Genomic DNA, 19,940 nt, shown 5'->3' on the forward strand with positions numbered 1-19,940 from the left:
TGTGCGGACATGCGACACTCTCTCCGGTAGTGGCTATATATACAGATTTATCCAAGATGTTGGAAATCCGGAGTGCAAGTTGCATCAACTGGCCATTGACGTGCATAGCCATTTAAGATGTATTCGTGTTTGAAAATTTTGAGGAAGTGTTGTAAGGAGTGCTGGGAAGATAGTCAAATCAAACGTAGCGTTTGCAGCCCGCCTCGGCTAATTTCTCCTTGTTTGGGAAGATACCTGATGGTGTCTTGGTAATCATTTGCTGTTTGCGTTCACTTTTCGGTAGAATATTTGAGATAAACATTTTAAAAGCCTTACAGTTATCAGTAAAGATGGATCATTTCAACCTAAGAATGCATATAGACACCGAAGTTTCACTGGGAGCTCAGTACGTTACACGAAGAGATGCATGAGAAAAATTCGACAGATACAACAGGTACGACACATATTTTTGCGAAATAATGGTATACACTACAGAACCTTATCTGTTTCGTTGCAACCGTTGGACGTAACTGGTTCCAAACATTTGTGTTTGACGTTCTGCTCCTTCTCCCATGACAGCCCACGTGTTCACTGGCATTAGTTGCTCAACAAGGCACCGAAAGGAACTTGACATGCAAACACAACGCACAAACCCACGCAGTTCGACGAAATATTTCCGAAAAGGACACAATGTAAGATTTTCCTTCATCCCATCCCCTCGCGATGCACGCAAATGCCGCCCAACAAGCTGCTAATGGAATCCTTGAAACGACATGACGTCGTGATTTTGCAGGCCTAATCCCGACACATGGGCAAGGTGACAGGCCGGACACAACGAGGGACGCATATTTGGGACAACACCAGGGCGCGTAACGAATCAATCAAGTCCCGTTCCCACCCAAATTAGTGACATTCTGCCGTGATTGCGATAGAGCCACCTGGAGTGACTTGATGGCTTTATATTCGACAGGGGCGTGGCTGCAAGACCTGCTATGGTGGAAATGTTGACAACTTCATCGATTATCAATTCTCGATGCAGCCATGGTCTACTTCTGTGGTACCTGCCCTTTATTTATTTATTCTTTTGCTCTGAAACACATTGCCGTAACTTTAGAGTTTGTTGAGAAAGTATAGGAGCTTTCACGTTGCGAGTGCTTCTACTTGATATCACGCGAGGCTATATGCAGGGCGGTCATAACAAGATTGTCATATTACTTTTCAATGGTTACGATCATGCCTATACGGCACGTACAACCTGCATCATGTTTCGGCAATTACGTTAATTTTAACACAAATCTGTAACTCAAATGAAATATTGCCAAATCGATACAGACCCGGTAAGTGGCTGTGAGGACACTTTTTTGTCAACGAGACTTGATCTCGTGTGCTGTACAGTCCGCAATTGCCTTTAGTCGCGCAGAGCCGTTAGTCGTGAGTTTTCCTTTACTTCTACAGTTAATGTGCCCAGTTTCATGGTAGCCAAACTCTCAATACCGAAAATTATCTGCCACTTAACATCTGCTGCAACTTTCACGCTCGTTTCATCGCGATGGGTATTTTTACCGCTAATACGCTAAATACCGGTAAATGAGCTTACGATCTACGCAGACGCCGAGAAATTGGTATAGCATGTTCTGAAAAAAAAAAAAAAAAAAGAAGGAAAACTAGAAAGAAAAAAAACTACTGAGTGTAAATCACTGTAATTCCATTAATTTTGAGATAAGCACACACACAGACACACACACATAAAGAGACGATGATGAGATAAGCAGTTTTGCATAGATAAGCATTTCTTTCAGTTCATGCGTATCTCGCTCAAGCTTAGAGGTCGTCCTGTTCAATGCCCTGGCTGTTATCGTATTTAATTATTTCCCCGAAATAAAAATGCAGCTTAAATAATTCAAACCCGCTTTTACACATGATATTTTGGTACGAAGCGAGGCGCTTTCGACACACAACAAGAACAATAAATACGTGTAATAGCGACCAGTGAGAAAACTTGCCACTTAATTTGCGGCTCACTGCCTAAGGGCTTGCTGGTTAGTGTGAGATATAAAACGATGAAGATGAATAAAGGTACTACATCCAAGCCCTTGGTATTGCATGAAGCCCTCATGGTCACGTAATGTCAGTGCACAAAGGCTTCAAACTGGCAAAATGAGTCCAATACACAAAAATGTAATAATGTTCCATATGATTTTCATTTACGCTCACTCACAATAATGCTTCATCCCTCCTATTCGCCGTCCAATCTACGACGGTTAGTTGGACTGCATGCAGTTACTGCACATATAGGTTACCTCATTTCTTTCTTGCACTGCAGGGATTGCACGAATGAACTTTGAGCATACACGCGTGACATTAATGCACAATCTACTTTGTCGGTCAGACATCGACGGGTATGCCCGTACAAAGCCGACAACAAATGTTCAGTCGCTTCCTGGGACATAAATTACTGGTGAGACCCTTCTAAAGCGGCGACTTGAAGTATTAAATTTCCACTTCCATTCACACTTCATCTTGTCCCTTATAGCGTCATTAGCGATTACGATAATGACCTCCCATCTGCACCATCAATATATTCCTCTTTCTGAAGCACCCATATACACTTTTAGCGCAATGACCAACCCTGCGCACCTGTGCCCGCTTCGCGTTCCATCACCCCGGCGACCTTTCCAAGCATCGGTGCGCACCTTATGGGTCCCCCATTAGACGTCGCGCGCCCAAGAGAGGTCGCAGGCACAATACACTGACATCGAGCGCTGCCTACAAAGGCCCCGTAACTTTTTCACGCTCGAACGCGTAGCCCGTGAAAAATTTGTAAAGTGTGTAACACGGCTGTCCGAAACATTTCTAAATATACTTACACGCATCATACAGGGCATGTCCAGTGATGCGCATCGACCACGTTTTTAGTTTGCCCTAAGGCCGCTTAGGAAGGCGAGGCCTGAAACGAGCGCTTGGCATGAAACGATCAAGTGTCAGCTACCGTGGATATACATACAAGTTACAAAACATCCCGATCGTGTCTAGCCAGCTCCGTGTGCGCCGGCTATGGACGTGACGCTCGCTACTGGACGTGGCAAACGCCCAGGCACTGGGTAGGTTTCTCGTCATAATGAATGCAAGATGCGTGCAGTTAAGGACCGCAACTTTGTCTATATTTGCTGGTTAAGTATACTAAGGGGACCTTGCTACAAGATGGATCCGAGCGGTTCGGAGTTTGAAAAAACCTCGCGGCAAGACAGATCGCGTCTGCGTGGCGGAATCGTGTACTGGTTAGGTTAAGAAACAGTGTTCACCGCAACGCCCTTCACTGTCTAGAGTACCTCTTTTGAATACTAAGTGAGTACCGACGATAAATAAGTACACCCATCAGGTCATGGCGGAGCATGCATCGACGACCTCATATCTCGATTCCTTTTTGCGATTAACCACCAACCCCAGGAACGCGGGCGCTGAAACTTGTAATTAGTGGGCCAGTACACTGTGCATCACGCGCCAGTATTGTGTTCTGTTTTGCCGTTGCTTCTCTGCTGTCTGTCCACCCCAGTGTCGATTAAATGGCCTTGGCGTGCGTTGTTCACTAACTCTTCCTTAATTTCGGAACTGGAAGGCGTTCCGCATAGTCGTATTTTTTATTTTCTCAAGTAAAAGAAAAAAAAAAAGAGAAAGGGAACAGCAACACCGTAAGAACTTGTTGAACTCAAGCGTTTGCTGCTCGAAATGACCCGAACGATACACTTGTGCTTTGGAGACGTCACGCCAGACGTCACGCGTCGTGTACGTCGACCATTAGCGACGTGTCGTACACGACCGACGCTTCCATTAGAAGGGCCATTATTAGAAGGAACAAAACGTTTTTGCCACATTTTCTGTTCGTGCACAGAAGAAACTGCGTCCGCTATAGAGCGACAGGCGGTGACCCTGATGACAGTGGAGGGCGCTATGGGAGCTCCGGTTACATTTGTCGTAGACTTTAAGAACGTGGGGTCGTGACAGCAGATTATGCAGCATGAGGAAGGGTATCCCTCTCTCTGTGTAAGACGCATGCGACACGAGCTAATACTTACGCCGTCCATCTCTCTCTCTCGCTCTAAACGCAAACGTCTGCCACATAACACAGTCAACGCAAGAGTACTACGCACAGAATGATGCAATTTTCAGCTCTGATTTGAGAGAAGAACAAAGCGTACGCCTTTTTGTGACCATCACAACACAAAGAGTCCGATAAAAATATGGGCCTTCCGTTTTCTACAAGTCGGGAAAGAGGATCGATATCTTTCGGAATGATGGCTGGTCAAACGCTTTTTTTTTCTTCTACCAAGCCAAACCAATGGTTGCGAGGGGCATGTTCTGCGGCGAACCTCTGTTTCTATATATAGAGTGGTGTGTCACCTGTGTGTGTATCTCTAGGGGGTAGGGGTATCCCACACTCCAGCAGTGAAACACTCCAGGTCGTCGTGATAATTACCATCGCCATCATCATACACTCGTTGTTGTTGTTTGTTTGTTTGTTTGTTTGTTTTCGACAATTTTCTGGCCAGATAACATCGATGAGTCGCAGTATTGCGAATAGCCTGCTACTGAGCGGTGAATCCCGACAGTCACCGTGGTTCTCCGCGTGCAGTATCTTACTTGTCATGTGTTGTGTCACGTGTGCGTGGGTGTGTGTATGCTTCAGCTCCTTTCTTCCCATCACACGCGTACACTAACCCACTTGCCCTGAGGTAAGGCATTGTAATTCCTGCGATGACATACCTCGTCCCATCGTCATGCACGTAACTGTTTTTGTTCATGAAGTACACCTATTTCGGGCGCTCTGCAACTTAATCTCCCTTCTTGCCGATGGCCCAGGACTAGCTACACCGAATAGCAACGGAACTCCGTCCCCGCCACCGGGTAACGTCAACGTAAGAAAGCCCTGGGGAAACGCTTACAAGCGAGCACCCGAAGCCGGAGCAGCATGGAGAAGAACACCCGACGGCACTAGATTTACCGGAGGCAGTTTTCGCTTCGGTTGCCCTCTAACCTGACGCTAAGCCGCAGGAAACAAGCAAAAGACCACGAGCGAAAAACACATAAACGGGAACACGACGGCGAGAAAGAAAACAGGAAGGAAATAAATTTCGACCTTTCCTTCTTGTTGCCTATATCTTCCTCCGTCACCCCGTGTTCGTCTCTTTGCCGGCCTCCGAAGAGTTACGAGAGTGGCCCTTACGTTACCTTACTTGTCCGACGACAGTTAAATACTTAGGCCTAATGCTGATCTGTGCGTTCAGCGTGAATCAAGACAGCTATAGTGGACAGAGGATAACGCAATATAAATAGTCCCTCCCGTTTATATTTCTTGTCGGGGACAAAAATCGAGTTTTCTGCTCGGAGCTGCAAAATTCGGATAATATCGGGAGACGCTGGGTAGGAAAACAAAATTTCGGGTGAATCATTTCTAAATTGTGGTCGGGATCGCGTATGTCAGACGAACACGAGATGCTGACACGCTTAAAAGAGAACTTCCCCACATAGCACGCTCAACGCTAACCCTTGCACAGCATGATACCTTTATCACTCCTGATTCGTGGAAAGCGCGGGTCATACGACTTTTGTGACAATTAACTGCATAAGTGTCACAAGGGAGGGTCTTTCTCGCCATTGTTAGCCACACAGGAGTGGGCATCGTCACGACTATAGCCAAAAGCCGCACGCCTCCAGTTTTAACCAATCAAGGGGCAGAACGATGATATTCGGGATGGAGGGCGTGCTATGCGGCGAAGTTCTGTTCTAATATTGCTACGATCGTACCGGTGCCCACTCGCGTGTGGCCAACACCAGATAAGCAATTTTGACATAACCCCCCCCCCTCTCTCTCTCTCTCTCAGTTTTAAAAATGTGGGCGTTTGGGCAAGTTCATTTTCGGGGTTTTCGGGTTTTACCACATGACAATGATGTAAATCGGGGTAAGACGGGTTTTACCGGGCTTAACCTTAAAACACAAAGCCCCGAATATAACGCCGCCAGAATGGAGTACATACCCCTCCCGTGCCGCAACACTAACAAAAAAACTGTACCGAGGAATGACATAGTGTGACAGAACTTCGCTTCCGTACCGGGGCGATATACGGAAGCTTAGCGCACGTTCGCGTGTACTGCGCGATTTAATCGAGCACAACGATAAGCGACTTGGAATTGCAAAACCTTCTGTCATGCGTCGCGAAAGCGAACTGTATCGTCCGTCTGCATTTTTGGCATTTTTAAACGTCATTATCGCGAGCGTTATCTAGATTTTAGGCGAAATTCGAAGCTGCGAATCAATTATTCGTTCGACAGATCACATAACTGTTATGCGGTATACAGGATACCATTGAAATATGCCTAGCCAATCACACTCTTCAAAATAGAACTTCACTTGGAGTGATAACGGAATAATTCTTTGCAATAGCCAGTCTTCAACCTGTTGTGCGGTGAAGACGTATTTTAAAATCCTACACACTTAAAAATGAACTTCACCCCATAGCGCGCTCCTAGCCAACCATCATCCCGAGTGGCATCGTTCTTTCGCCTGATTTGCTGCAAACGGGGCGCGTCACCATTTTTGTGGCCTTACGCAGTTGCCACAAAAATGGCGTACGCACCCCCTTTCAAATAAGGGAGAGAACGTTGTCATTCGGGATGATGGGTGTCTAGAAGCGCGCTATGGTGTGAAGCTCTGCTCTTGGAGTGTACGGAGAGCAAGAGCAGTCTGACATGCTCTGAGTAACCTCTGTTTTGTGTGAACTCACTACCTTTGAAGAAAGGTGTACACATCAAATTATGGATTTCACAAAAAGGAGAAATCCCCTTGGGGTATTTCACGGCATTACAGTTGTACATTATGCTGCACTCTTAAAATAGAACTTCATCCGCATAGCGCGCGCTCATAGCGAACCACCATCAGGAGTGGCATCGTTCTGCCCCCTCATTGGTTAAAAACGGGAGGCGTACGTCTTTTTGTGACACTGTTCCCCACGCCAGGCCAGGTATACTGACGGACGTCCTCTTCCCCGAAGGTTCCTGTGCGGAACGACTTTCAAAAACTCGCGGCCTCGTGCGCTTTCTCCAAGCAACGGGCCTAGCGGAGAGACCACTCTAGTGCACCTCTCACCTACAGTGTGCTTCCGTCCCATCAGTACCGGTCATCCTGCTTCTACATCACTTTGAAGTCCTCAACTCCCCTTTCTCCCACCTTCTTTTCCTTTTTTTGGCTATAGTCGTGACGATGCCCACTTGAGTGCGGCCAACAACGGCAAGCTACCTCGACACCCCCCCCCCCCCCCTTGTAACACTGTTCCCCAGACGCTTTCGGACATATGTCGGCACAGTTCCCTTAGAAGTCGGCCCAGGAGGCACATTCCCTTAGGGCGTCAGTCGTGACGTTGCCCACCACTGTGAAGACGACAACGGCGGGCCGTTTCACCACCATCATCACCACCACCTTGTGACACTGTTGTGTGCAGTTTGTTAACTGTCACAAAAAGTCGTACACCTCGAGCTTTCCAAGAATCACGAGTGGCACGACCATATCATTCTGTGCAATGGTTGGCCTTCACCGTGTTATGTGGTCAAGTTCTTTTTTAAGAGCGTCGCCACCGGTTTTCGTCACCACCACCACCATCTTTTTTTAAGAGCGTATGGTGCGCTCCGGTGCCCACGTCCATTTCGTATTGGCAAAAACGAGTTCTCGTGTACATACCTTTGTTGAGGCTGAGGTCGACGCAGGGTGGCGAGGGCGTGCGATCCCTGCTGTCACCACCGTCGCCACAGAAGCTGCTGCCACCACCGAATTCTGAAGGCGGAGAGGAGACCGGCGAGGACTTGCTCTTGTTTACAGAGAGATCGACGGGCTCCATTTGTACCGGGGCACACTCCGCCTGCAAGTCCAAGAACAAGAAAATCTAATCAGATGCCGTCCGTGCAGCGACTATAAGAATATACGGATATGATTTACGTTCTTTCTAAAAAAATCATTTCTCGCGCTAGACACCACATCAGTTCATTATTAGTGGGTTTCAATTATAGTAAATATGCCTATAGTAAATGCATACGTCGTTGTCAAACGTGTCTTGTACGGACTAATTCTAGATCTGAGTAATTCAGAGAAGGTGTCCTGGTTACTTTATTTTGAAGCATGCCTCGCATAAATTTTATATGTAAATATATTGGTATTAAAGATATAACTTTATAGGGCCTACGTTAACGTCGACAGTCGTAGGTCTGTCCATAACAGAAAGAAGAAGAGAGGAAAGACGAAAAATTTACAATGGCACCGAAATGAGTACGTCAGACCGAACAGCGTGACCACAACATGGCTCTGTAGAGCTGCCGCATTTAAATGCGCTTGCCAGAATGTCTAAAGACACCGCCATTACTTTTTCTTTTGTAATGTGCGTGTTAGTAGTTGTGCTGTGACATCACCGCAACTCCAGCCCCCCGCTAACTCAAGCAACGCGTCTTCTGAAAAAAAGTCCACTATAAGCTCGCTATGACCCGCAAAAAGCATGCATCTACAACACTGCAAAGGACGCCATCATCTGAAGATACCTTCCTCGTTATGCTTCCGTAATACAGACATCAACGTGGCATTATGTTTTGATATCTCGAAACACAACGAGATCATTGCTGTTGTAGTGCCGTTTAGAAGTTGAGTTGGGCGGTAATCACGACATCTGTATGCAGCCACTGTTTTGACATTAGCCTAATAACTCGGCCGTGACACAAAAGAATCCGCTTGGCCTTACAATGGGCGTATAGATGTACGTATGGGATTGCTATTAGAGGAGCATTTCCAGTCCGTCGTCTTGCAGCAGACGAAATGCTGTAGGAAGAGATTGCAGTGACATTGATTATGACTCACTGGAGGAGTCGGTTGATGCGCATGAATATTTAAGTGCTACAGTGGTTTTACCAAAGCGCTTAAGCTCTGCGGGAGAGATAGGTGATCCGAATCCCTCAAATACTGAAACTCAATGTTTCATTTTACACAGACTTAGACTCGAAGGTTTTCATCTAACAACTGGTAACAACCACTATATCACACCAATCTGTTCCCCTCTTCGACACAAACCGAAAAAAAGAAAAAAGAAAATGGAAGGGTTATCGAATATAGTACAATAACATAAAACCGCCCGTAACATAATAATAATAACAGTAGTAATAATAATAATAACAATAATGTATTTTTGTTAAGGAGCCCAATAACAACTACTGAGGTCTGAGACATGGTGCATCCTCCGCAAAAGCAAACGGAGATGGCACTGAGCGCACATAAGGAAGTCGTCTCTAACGAAAGAGAAAATCAGATATTAAACACACTAAATAAATAAACTAAATAATTGGAACAGAGAAAACTGCAGCGGAAACGAGATAGGGTGCAAACATGTTTATCTGGTGGTTCACAAGGGCTGCTCAAGCTATTAGTAGGCGATTTATGGGGCTTAACTTGTATGCATAGTCAGTATGGAATAGTCAAAATGGAACGAGATTTCAGTGCACGTGATCGGATGCATATGGAAGTTGAACAAGGTAATAAGCCCGGGCAGTTGAAAATGGCACGTACAATTTTACACAAAATATGACAATCGAATCAAGGTTCTATATGACGTGCAAGGGTTAGCAAGCCATGTTTGTCAATGATATGCTTATAATTGTAGTATGCGTACTCAATATGTCCGTCATAGATAGCTGAGATCAAGCGGCGCTGAACAGCTGAACATTTGTTATATCAGCAGAACATGTTTTGTTGATACAGTTCCAAGTATCCAATGCGAATCCGTTAGTTTTCTTTTCTTTTTTGTCATGTTACCATATGAAATTCTTCGACCAGCACACGTGACTCTCTTCCCAAGAAATGTGCCAGTTCCAGCAGTGCCTTCTTGCGTTCACACACAAAGCAATACCTGTGACATTCTCCCAATGTCCCTACCCTGCCTGTCAGCTTTTCCACTACTAGAACACAAGGTGAATAACTGGCTTATGCGCATCCGTCAAGCTCAACCTCATATCGAACGAAGTTTCCCGTAGCACTATTTGGCCTTGAAAGGACGTTATCCAAGCCCCTCAAAAGGCCGCCTAAACTTGATCCCCTCAAAATTTCCTCGTAATGATTCTCATTCGAGACAAAAACCTATATAGCGAACATCTGAAGAAAAAAAGAAGCACACCAAATCCCTTCACGCAACAGGAAACAGAGAAGAACGTATAACTGAGGCCTATAACGACATCGGGTCCAGGAATGAGAGTGGCGTCGCGCGTAGAATAACCAATACCCGACCTCCAGGACCAGGAGGGGGGGCAACCTCCCCAAGACCGTCTTTTTCCTACTATCGTTTAATCGAACAGACGTGGGCTGCATCGATTCCAAGATGTACGTTGCGCCATCTTGACGGGTCGGGTCCACCGTCGAGGAGCATTGCGGGCAGGATCACTGTCTGCGGGAGACAGTGAGAACTGTACACAGTGAAATACTGTCTACAGGGAGCAGAGCAAGACGTCGGCGTAGATTTAATGAGCCACCCCGCAGGAGCAATTCCTCTGGTTGTTCTTCTAGGCGGGGTCGGTTCTGTGGGCTCTGGGCGCTTCCAAGAAACATAGTGAAACCTCCTCCAATGTAAATAGTTACAGTGGTAAATCTCCGCTTGACAGGGAGCGTCTCGCCGTCCATACGAAAAGGGAGCATTTATTTTTATTTTTATTAAATGCTCGTTTAGGGCATGTCTGTGGTCATGGGATGACTGGGTCTTTCTTCTCGTCACATCTTACTTGTGCCTTTTTTTTTTTTTCTGCACAGACGTCCCACCTCCTTTCTGTTAGCTGTTTTCCACGATCTGCAACAGCAACCACGCCCATGACCGAACTACGTATATCTCACGCAGGTGCACATGGCTGAATCTTTGACGGGTGTATAGATACGTGACGCAAGAAGCAACATCACCTTGATGACGAAACGTAGCGCCACCAAGAACCGATCAGGGCTGTTTTCTACACACGTCAGCTGATAAGGGTTTTCGTGTTAAGGTACCACACCCCAGCGGTGAAACATCCCATTTCATCATCATGATCATACATCTGTTGTTGTTGCGGCGAGATATTGATCATCACAAACATTTCTAGCTTTGCTATGTTTTTGTATCGTTTTACCAGCAATGGGGTAGAGTAGCGCCCCTGGCGATGAAACTCCCCATTCATCATCTCATAATAAAGTTGTTTATCGTTTTACACCCACATGTGGCCTACACATTATTTCGTTCTCGTATATACGGGTTTTAATGTTATGCTCAATGTATGCCGATTTCTGTGGCTCAGAGGAGCTCCGTGCATGTGTAATGCCGTATGATAGCAGAAACTGTCTTCAAAGTAATTTGTCGTAGCATTAAATAACAACGACACTCAGTTACAGGAACGTAAACAGGACATCCTTTCCAATGCATTTCCAGCTGACCTACAGAAAAGAAAAAAAGAAAGAAAGACAGAACGAACGATTTGCAAACAGGACTGCCAAAAGGAGAAAGCAAGAACGCAAGCAAGAACTCAGAGCGAAAGATTTAAAAGAACGATCGTAATATTTATATTCCTTTCGTCGCGTTTGCCAACGACAGTATGCTAGTACAGTGAACACTGTCGTATCCAATAAACAGTGCTCACTAATTATGCAATAGGCATGCGCAAAGTTTTGCACGAACAGGACGATAAGGATCTACACAGCAGCGCCGCTTCGAAACGCGTGTGAAAGGTTCCGCAATCGGAAGCGTGCACAGTAAATGTATTTGCATCTCTTAGCGTCTAAAAAGGGGTGTCGTTGCAAATAAACATCCTCTATTATTCCTTAGGCTGAACTGAAAGTGTGATAGCAGTGTTGAAAATGGTGTCAGCAACATACCCAGCTGTTTTAATTGAATGGTTTCCTTAATAAATGGTGTTTTCTGTAGAATATGCCCGTTCAGGTATCGTTCTCTGATGTGAAACTTACACCACAAATGTGCGTGCCATCACAGGACAAGACATTATCCCCGATACGTGTAAAAAAGTGCTGTGCACCGAGCTTATCACATCTCCATTGGCAAACTTCTGAGTTGTCAACAGTGCATCGGAAGGCGGCGCCCTGAACGGATGCCATTTTTTCAGTGCCCCAATAAAATCTGAGGCTTTGCAGAGTGAAATATGCTTTCACGTCTATCTACCCCTCCTTCCTCCTTTTCCAATTTCTGTATCAATAAGCAATACCGCTTCGGCCTTCTGCACTTATTACAGCCCTCTTCCTGCAACGCAAAGGTGGTGGCCCTCGTTTCATGTGGGGAGGGTGGCGAGTGACCCGCGCGGCCAACATCGTGATTCCGAATCAAGTGGATCGAGGCAAGCAACCCCCGGTGTCCCAATTAAGGCCACTGTACACCCGCCAGGCAAGACCATCCCATATTTCGTCGGCTTCACCCTCGCTTGCTTGCACGTGATTTACGCTCTCCAAGCGCAGGGGTGGGCGGGGGGACGGAAAGGGGAGATTGAAAATTGGGTCACGTGAGCCTCGCGCCTCTCATTCATTGGCCGCAAAACAGCTAAAGGGGTGGGGTTCTACGTCACGAGGAACCATTCTGAATGAGGTACTGTCTGTAATTTCCATATAATGATACTAACGAGGGCGCTAAACTGGTATATTGAAGGAAAGGGGTTACATGAGTAGCGTCGCGCTCGTATTAGCGGCTTGTTTTGCGTTGTATGTTTTGTTAATAGTCCCGGTAAGTATATCTTCGGATTGATCTCCTAAAGCGAACAGTTTTCTTTGCGATTGGAAGCAACCATTACCACAGGCAGATAATCTAATGTCTATGGATCAAAGACGTTCAGAGAATTGACGGTGAAGAAAGAAAAAAAAAAAAAACGCAATGGTAAGGGGATGCCCTCCAAGCACTATGCTGTATAGAAAACGATCCGGTTAGATTTTTCCACAGTGCGAAAAAAAGAAAAAGATACATACTAACGAAACATATTTACCTCTAAGCTGATTGTTATAGTTGTGAACATTCCTCAATTTACCTCCTTAAAACTGAATCGTCGCGTCAGTGCTGGGAATTCATTTCAGTGCGGCTCAAGTACCGCGCAAAGAAAACAACTTTTGACACTGAAAGAGCGAGTCGTGATCGGGTCTGTGCAGATTGCCGGTTGGTGCTTACGTAGCCAATACGACCGGACAGTTGAGTCTCAAAACTGCTTGCAAAGTCAGGCGAAACAATCGTCAGTAAAACAATACACGTGGAACGCTACAAGCCGAGAAAGAAGAATGATGCGATTCAGGGGTATGCTGCTACGACCATTGGTGCAGTATCTTGATACACTCCGAAACGCACGTAAAAACCTTAAAAACGGCGAGCTCTTTCAGCAGCACAACCACCACGTAAAAAAGTTAAGCCTGAATAAAAACACCCCTCGCGGCGGCGGGTTATATAATCTCCGACTGCTGTGGCCATCTCGGTATAAGTATTCCGACCACATAGCGAGTACCACGCAACCAGACCTGCGCTAAGGTACATCGTAAATCATGTCGATGAACATGTTCGATCCTCGTCGATACATAATTTGCTCGCTTAGTTAGACTTGTCTGTTCGAAAACACACCATGAGACGCTGTGGGAGGCAAACGAAACTGCTTGCAGGCAGAATATACGCACTGTAGTTATTTTTTATTTTTTGGTTCTCATCGGGAATTTTAATTTTGGCATTTTTCTGGCTACATGCTTTAATTTAAATGCATTGCCACGAATGATAGGGTTAACGGGAGGGAGAGGGGGGGGGGGGCGTTCGCCTTTTTGTTGAAATTATGATAGGTCCAAACTGATACAAAAAGGCGATATTGGCTTGCTGTTGTCGCGAACACACGCCATTGGGCATCGTCACGACTATGGCCTGAAAGAAAACTTGTCTACATGACACGCTCTTAGCCAACCATCATCCCGAATAACATCGCTCTGATTCGTTGAAAACGGGAAGCGTACGTCTTTTGTGACACTTATGTAGCTACGTTAACTGCCATTAAAAGGCGAACGGCCCGCGCTTTCCACAAATCACAAGTGACAACGGCATGCAATGGTTGAGCTTCACCGTGTTATGCGGTGTTTAAGAGTGTGCCTGTGCTAATAACTAGCCTCCTGCTTGTTTCGAATAATGAGTCAGTCGCGATAGTTTTTTTCTTCGTCTTCGTTAATGCTCCTTTCCGCATCAAATATCATAGCAATCTTATACCCTCGCCGTTTTGTGGACAAACGCGCTTTCGTGTACATCTGAAAATTACTTTTACTACTCAAGGAACGAGCGCGCACGTTTCAGGCGTATTTCTCGTATATATTATGACACAGAGCGTGGCCTGCAGACAAGAACGTTGCGCTTCAAATACCCCGAAAACTAGATAAAGCAAAAAAGGAAAAGTGGAGGAAGCTGAGCACTAACTAGTACGAAACTAAAGAAAGAGCGCGGGGTGTGTTTAATTACGGAGAGCGTTCGGGGCAGAGACTCATAAGACGCGTGTCTAGCACTTTAAATGAGGAGCGCGTGGTCGGGGATAAGGAAAGGCTCGTAAAGTTCCGGGGTTACTCAAAGGCCACGCAACAAATGCGAAACAATGGGGAGGTGTGGTGGGATGTTGCGATACGAGATTTAGGTGACTATATGATGACTAGCCAGACGTGCTTTGTAAATACATTGGTACAATTATGGCAAGCCTATTCTATTTGTAACACAGCTGTGAGATACGTGACGTCATTGTTTGTAGGCCATCAGCAGTTTGGTGGAATTCTGCCGACGTTCTGGTACATGTTGGTCCCTACAGGACGGAACTGCTGCCGCAAAGTAATTAAATAAATTGAGTTACAACGTGAAAAGAATAACGTCACCGGAAGTATAGCACTAGGAGGCAACATCATCCACTTTCGGTTGTAAAACAGAGGCATAACGGCCTGTGCACGCTATGCCCTAAAGTACAGCCCTCACCGCGTTGACTATGACTGCTTATTTCGTTGCCGTGACTCGCGATTTTTCCAAACCAGAGAGACACGTCAAGATTACTAACAGCGACTCTTCAGAACTAATAGCCCTGTCACACGGAATTTTCAATGACGATTGAATCCGATCCGCATCGAGTTTCTCAAGAGCGTTCGGTGCGCGATGCTGCTACATGGTCCAACTCAATGCGTATTGGAAAGTTGGCTTGTCGACAGGCTGCGCTAACAGCCCCGAGGCAGTACGCTGGGATTGACAAATATGTTCCTAAAAAGTTGAGAATAACCGCATCCGCTTCCGCATTGTGGTGTTTACTAAGTCTTTACGGGGGGCGCGGTGTCGAGATTAAACAAATTAGCAAACGCATCGCCCGTCATACCTAGACTAAAACCGTAACCGTGAAATTTCCGTGGGTTGTATAGGAATGCTGCTACGACCATTGGTGCAGTATCTTGATACTGCTGCAAATGCAAATGCAACACATGCAAATGTAAATGCAAATGCAACATGAATGAGAATATAGAAACATTTGCAAATTAATGTAATTTTTTTGTTGACTACTATAAATTCGGTGAGTTCGAGGATGACAATAACGGCCTTCAATCCGTCTCGAGAATTTCAATCCCATTTAACAAACTGGATCGGTTTAAGCAGGATCGGAGTTCGATCCTATACTCGAACGTGTCCGTGTGTAGCAGCGCCGGATCCTCATTGAGCTCGATGAGCATTGGCTGAATGCGCATCGAAAGTGTCAGTGTGACAGGGGTATAAGTTAGTAAAATAGCAAGTGGTTATCTAAACTAGTTAACAGCCCATTATTGTATATACCTTACAGAAAGAACACTTACACGCTAAAAAGAACTACCTCCAATCAGCGCTGCAAATGCTATAAGGCTTCGCTTCATGTACTCTTTCACGTATTTCTCGAACGGCGAGTCCACAGTGCAACGGCGTGTCAGAAATCATGCGTTCCTGTCGTCTGCTACAAATTTCGTAAAGTTTCGTTTCCTCTTTTTTTTTTTTTTTTTGTCACATTAAATTTTCCTCTAACACACAAATTTCGTTCCTGGCTACAGACTTCGCTTGTGTCGCCTGCTGCAGACTTCCTCGACGACTGCTACTTTGCGACTTGTCGTACCATCAATATTCGCATATCCAGCTAAGACGTTCCTGGAACTCTAACCTGTCACGGCCAATCGAGTTAGAGTGAACGACACGGCAATACTAGATCCTATTAGTTTCCAATGGTACGGGAAGTAAAGGCGTGAATCAGCATCATTTATCTCCAGAGAGTCGCATTGAAAGAAGGTACGCCTTTGCCTCCGGTGGCGTAGAACTAATAGTTTTTCATTACGTGGTGACCATAGCTCTTTACCGATTGCTTACCCTGTCGCTTGACTCGACACATTCATAATTGCCAAGGGTCTTCGAGTCGGTTGTATAGCGTCCGTTCGCGGATAAGAGTATAAGGAATAGCTGAGAGCAGCTACTATATAACTAGGGCTGTGCAAATGACGACGTCCGTCAAGTGCGATCCGAATACGATTAGAGCGGAAAAAAAGGAGACTTTCAAACATTTAAACGGACACTACTAACTAAAAAAAAACATTTATTTTACGTCCGGTATTGCAAATCAACTAGGCTGAGTACGCCGAATGTAGTATAAATATCAGTGAACATTATACGCGCTTCCGGGAATATTCGAAAGAATCCATTAAAAAAGAGTATAGGTGACGTCACCGCGAGCTGCTGGCATCTGTGTCCTATAACAACAGCGCGCGCAGACTCCGCTCTCCGCCCCACGTTGAATGACTGTCGGCAGTTGTGGTCTGAAGACGGAAACCGACCTTCGAGTAGCAATGTTGCCAGATGCGTGGCAGGTTGCGCACTCCATGACGTCATGCTCCTTCAAGCTATAAAAATAGGTTTTATAACAGTTCCACGTCATATTGAAAATATATTTTGGAGTATACAGTGCGAGGTACGTGGATTGGAATGGCATAAATGCGGTAGAGTTTCGAAGGCACGAGATTTAGTCAGTATAGTGTCACTTTAATACAATGTCTAATAGGGTTACTTCACATATGACGTCATCCGTAGGAGATCGCCACTGTCGCTAGCAGGCAGATGTGCTGCCATCGGCCGCCATACTGTAGGTCCGATCCCAGCCGTCACCCATATCGCACTCACCGTATATTTGGTGTTTTGAAGTTATTCTGTTGTGTGATTTGTAGCGTATTCAAATAATTTCCATGTTTTCAGCGTTAATAGTCACCTAAAAAGCATATGGCAGCGAACGAAGGCGGGAACATAACTTTGAGGGACCAACAGTGTGGCGGCGAGGTGACTTCAGTGAATAAACCCTATACTAAGTTAGACGCAGAACAACATGATCGGAAGTCGAACCGAAAGGCCGTAAAGTGCGGGTGGTGGGATTCGAACCCACACCTCTGTTATATAAAATCTACTCCCGAGTATAGGGTTGGCTGAAACACTCTGCAGAACTTAATTGCGGGAATCACGTACTGATAGGCGACAATAATACCCCCTGGTTAATCACGCACTATTATTATTGTGGTTTTATTACACTATTAAGTCGTTTTCTTTTTATGAAAGGAATAGCAAGTCGGTCTATGCCTGACTAACCTTTCCTCGTGTTTTTTTTTTTTTTTCAATAAACATATCCTCCCCCCGTCCCCTCCTCAGGAACAAGGCATAGCGAAAGAACAACAACAACTTTATTGCATGACGATGAATGGGGAAGTTTCATCGCCAGGGGCGATACTTTACCTCGTTGCTGGTGGTGATGCGGGGAATGAAACAATGATCCCCTTCACAATAAGGATCGAAGTGCTATGGTATTCAGAAAGGTGAAAAGAGCTTTCAGGGCAGAGCGTTGGTGGCCTGGATGTGGCCAGGGACCAAGCAATTTTGTGAGAGAGAGGGGGAAAGAGTACAGCTCGTTAAGGGATCCGGAGAGTACGGTTCGGGAAGGTTGCTAGTGTGGGCAGTGGAGAAACGCATGAAATGCAGCAAAAAGCATCACTGCAGGTTTTGAAACAGAAGACTTGTTTGCATGCAGAAATGATCGGATCATCAGCGCTGTGTGTGTGTGCGTGTCTTGGTCCGATATCCCAGCGTTCAATCCAAGATCTCAAAATTTACAACAACAAAAACACAAATTGCAAAATCAATGCATACATGTACGAGGTCTGAGAATGACCGTGTTTCAAGGTAGGATATATCACTGAGCAACGTACCAGCTTCGCGTGTTTTCGATGTCCATCGAAGTCGTTTTCGCGAATGAAATGCAGCTACGGTTAGGCTTAGCAGGATGGACGCGCTGGGGATAGCAACACGCGAAACGAAGCGACGTTGCATAGTTTCTGCTCACGAGAGACATATATAGTGCTGCGGTGAGACCAAGGTGATTGCTTTTCTGCGCTTCACGTTCTTTTCCGTGCACTTTTCTAAATGCTTTCAAGGTGATATGCTCAGTGCACCATCTGTTTATCTCTTTGTTTGTCCGCGCCCATCGTCAAAGGTATGCCATAGAGGGCGCCACAAGACTGGAAATCGTTGTCGGAAAACGGCCCTCATCGCGCGGCATATCGTTGGCAAGCCGCCAGGCACCCTGGAGCCTCTTCCGTATGCCTCTGTACAAATGATTAACCCTTTCCTACTGGAATATTATCTCGAAAGCTTGGGCCGGTGCGTGAATATCCCACTAGAATGCCGTCCATCACCAAGAGCAGAGGCTGTTTCCGGGATGTAGGAAAACACCGACGTCACATTGGACTAAAATACCAGGCACGGTTTGACCAGGAGCCTTTTCGATATTTCCAACTATTTCCAAATTCGCCCCGGAAGGACTGGATGTGTTTATTGATTGGCAAAGAAAGAAAGGCTAGATTACGATAAACAACTTGAATCTCAACGCAAATGACTAACGGGAAAAGTGGAAGCACCGCCGATCTGGTGAATGTAGAGTGAAGCAAAAGCATCAGGTGGCCATAGTCAGGCTAATTCGGCGGCTCCCGACCAAAAGGCCTTTCCCGTCGACTAACTTAGATGCAGTCTGTAGTTAGTAGCGACTGCATCTGAGGGAATGCAGCAAGTTACATCCTAATAGACTTCTATGCAAAGATCGTACAGGTCCCGACAAAACTTTACGGAACACTGCAGTGGTGTATATAGTCATCTGAGCGACACGGTTGCTGCAAACAGGAGCAGATAGACTTACAAACAGGTGACCGGGTACGCGACGCACCTCTCAGTAACTGTGTCCACTCCCGTTCGCCGCTAGGGTGTCGCTGAGATCAAGAAATACGTCGCTCTGGTGGTCCGTAAACTTTTGTCGGGATCTGCACGATGGCATTCTGGGTCAACCTTCGTTCACCATCTTCCGCAGCAAAACCTCTTCAATCTCATATGCGCGCGAATAATCACGTTCGTGCGGAGCAAACAAGAAAAATAAGTGGATGCTATACGCGTCAACACCCAAGCGGCTATAAAAAGCTGCTCGGAGTCAACATTCATTTATTACAACACAACACGAGTGGTAACAACCCCTCCTTTCACACACACACACACGCACAACCCATCCCTTAGCAGAACACACCTAGCGTTTCGAAGGCCCTACGTAAGACCAGCTTCGAGGAACATGGTCGCCTCACATTAAAAGGGGCGCGAGCGCGTTCCCATATCTCCGATTTCACGCCACTCAACGGCATTTCAAAAATAACTGGCTCGCAACCCCGGGCCATTCAACCCGTTATCAGGTGGTGTGTAGACGTGCTAGAGTAAAGGAAGGCCTCGCTTTGCACGGGCTCTTCGGGGTGAAAACAATATGTTGCCGTCAGTCGACTGAATTAGTTACATCGGTTGGGTCTCGCTGCGAGGTGCCCTTATAAATGAGCAGCTGTTGATCCGCTCGTATCCTTT

The 19,940-nt window shown here is 46.0% G+C and overlaps 1 protein-coding gene across 4 annotated transcripts in view; it reads right to left on the minus strand.

Annotated features, from left to right (window-relative positions):
• The window catches only part of LOC135394538 (Krueppel-like factor 12), a 334,317-nt gene that overhangs the window by 90,794 nt on the left and 223,583 nt on the right, over positions 1 to 19,940 (minus strand). For 3 of the 4 annotated variants that reach the window (XM_064625320.1, XM_064625321.1, XM_064625322.1), the window contains one exon: positions 7,709 to 7,886. In XM_064625320.1, coding sequence (XP_064481390.1) covers positions 7,709 to 7,886 — 178 coding nt within the window. Of the gene's footprint in view, positions 1 to 7,708; positions 7,887 to 18,256; positions 18,347 to 19,940 lie in introns of those variants that run through there. The other variant, XM_064625323.1, reaches the window with a different exon arrangement.

This window comes from Ornithodoros turicata, chromosome 5, assembly GCF_037126465.1.
Source record: "Ornithodoros turicata isolate Travis chromosome 5, ASM3712646v1, whole genome shotgun sequence".
NCBI lineage: Eukaryota > Metazoa > Arthropoda > Arachnida > Ixodida > Argasidae > Ornithodoros > Ornithodoros turicata.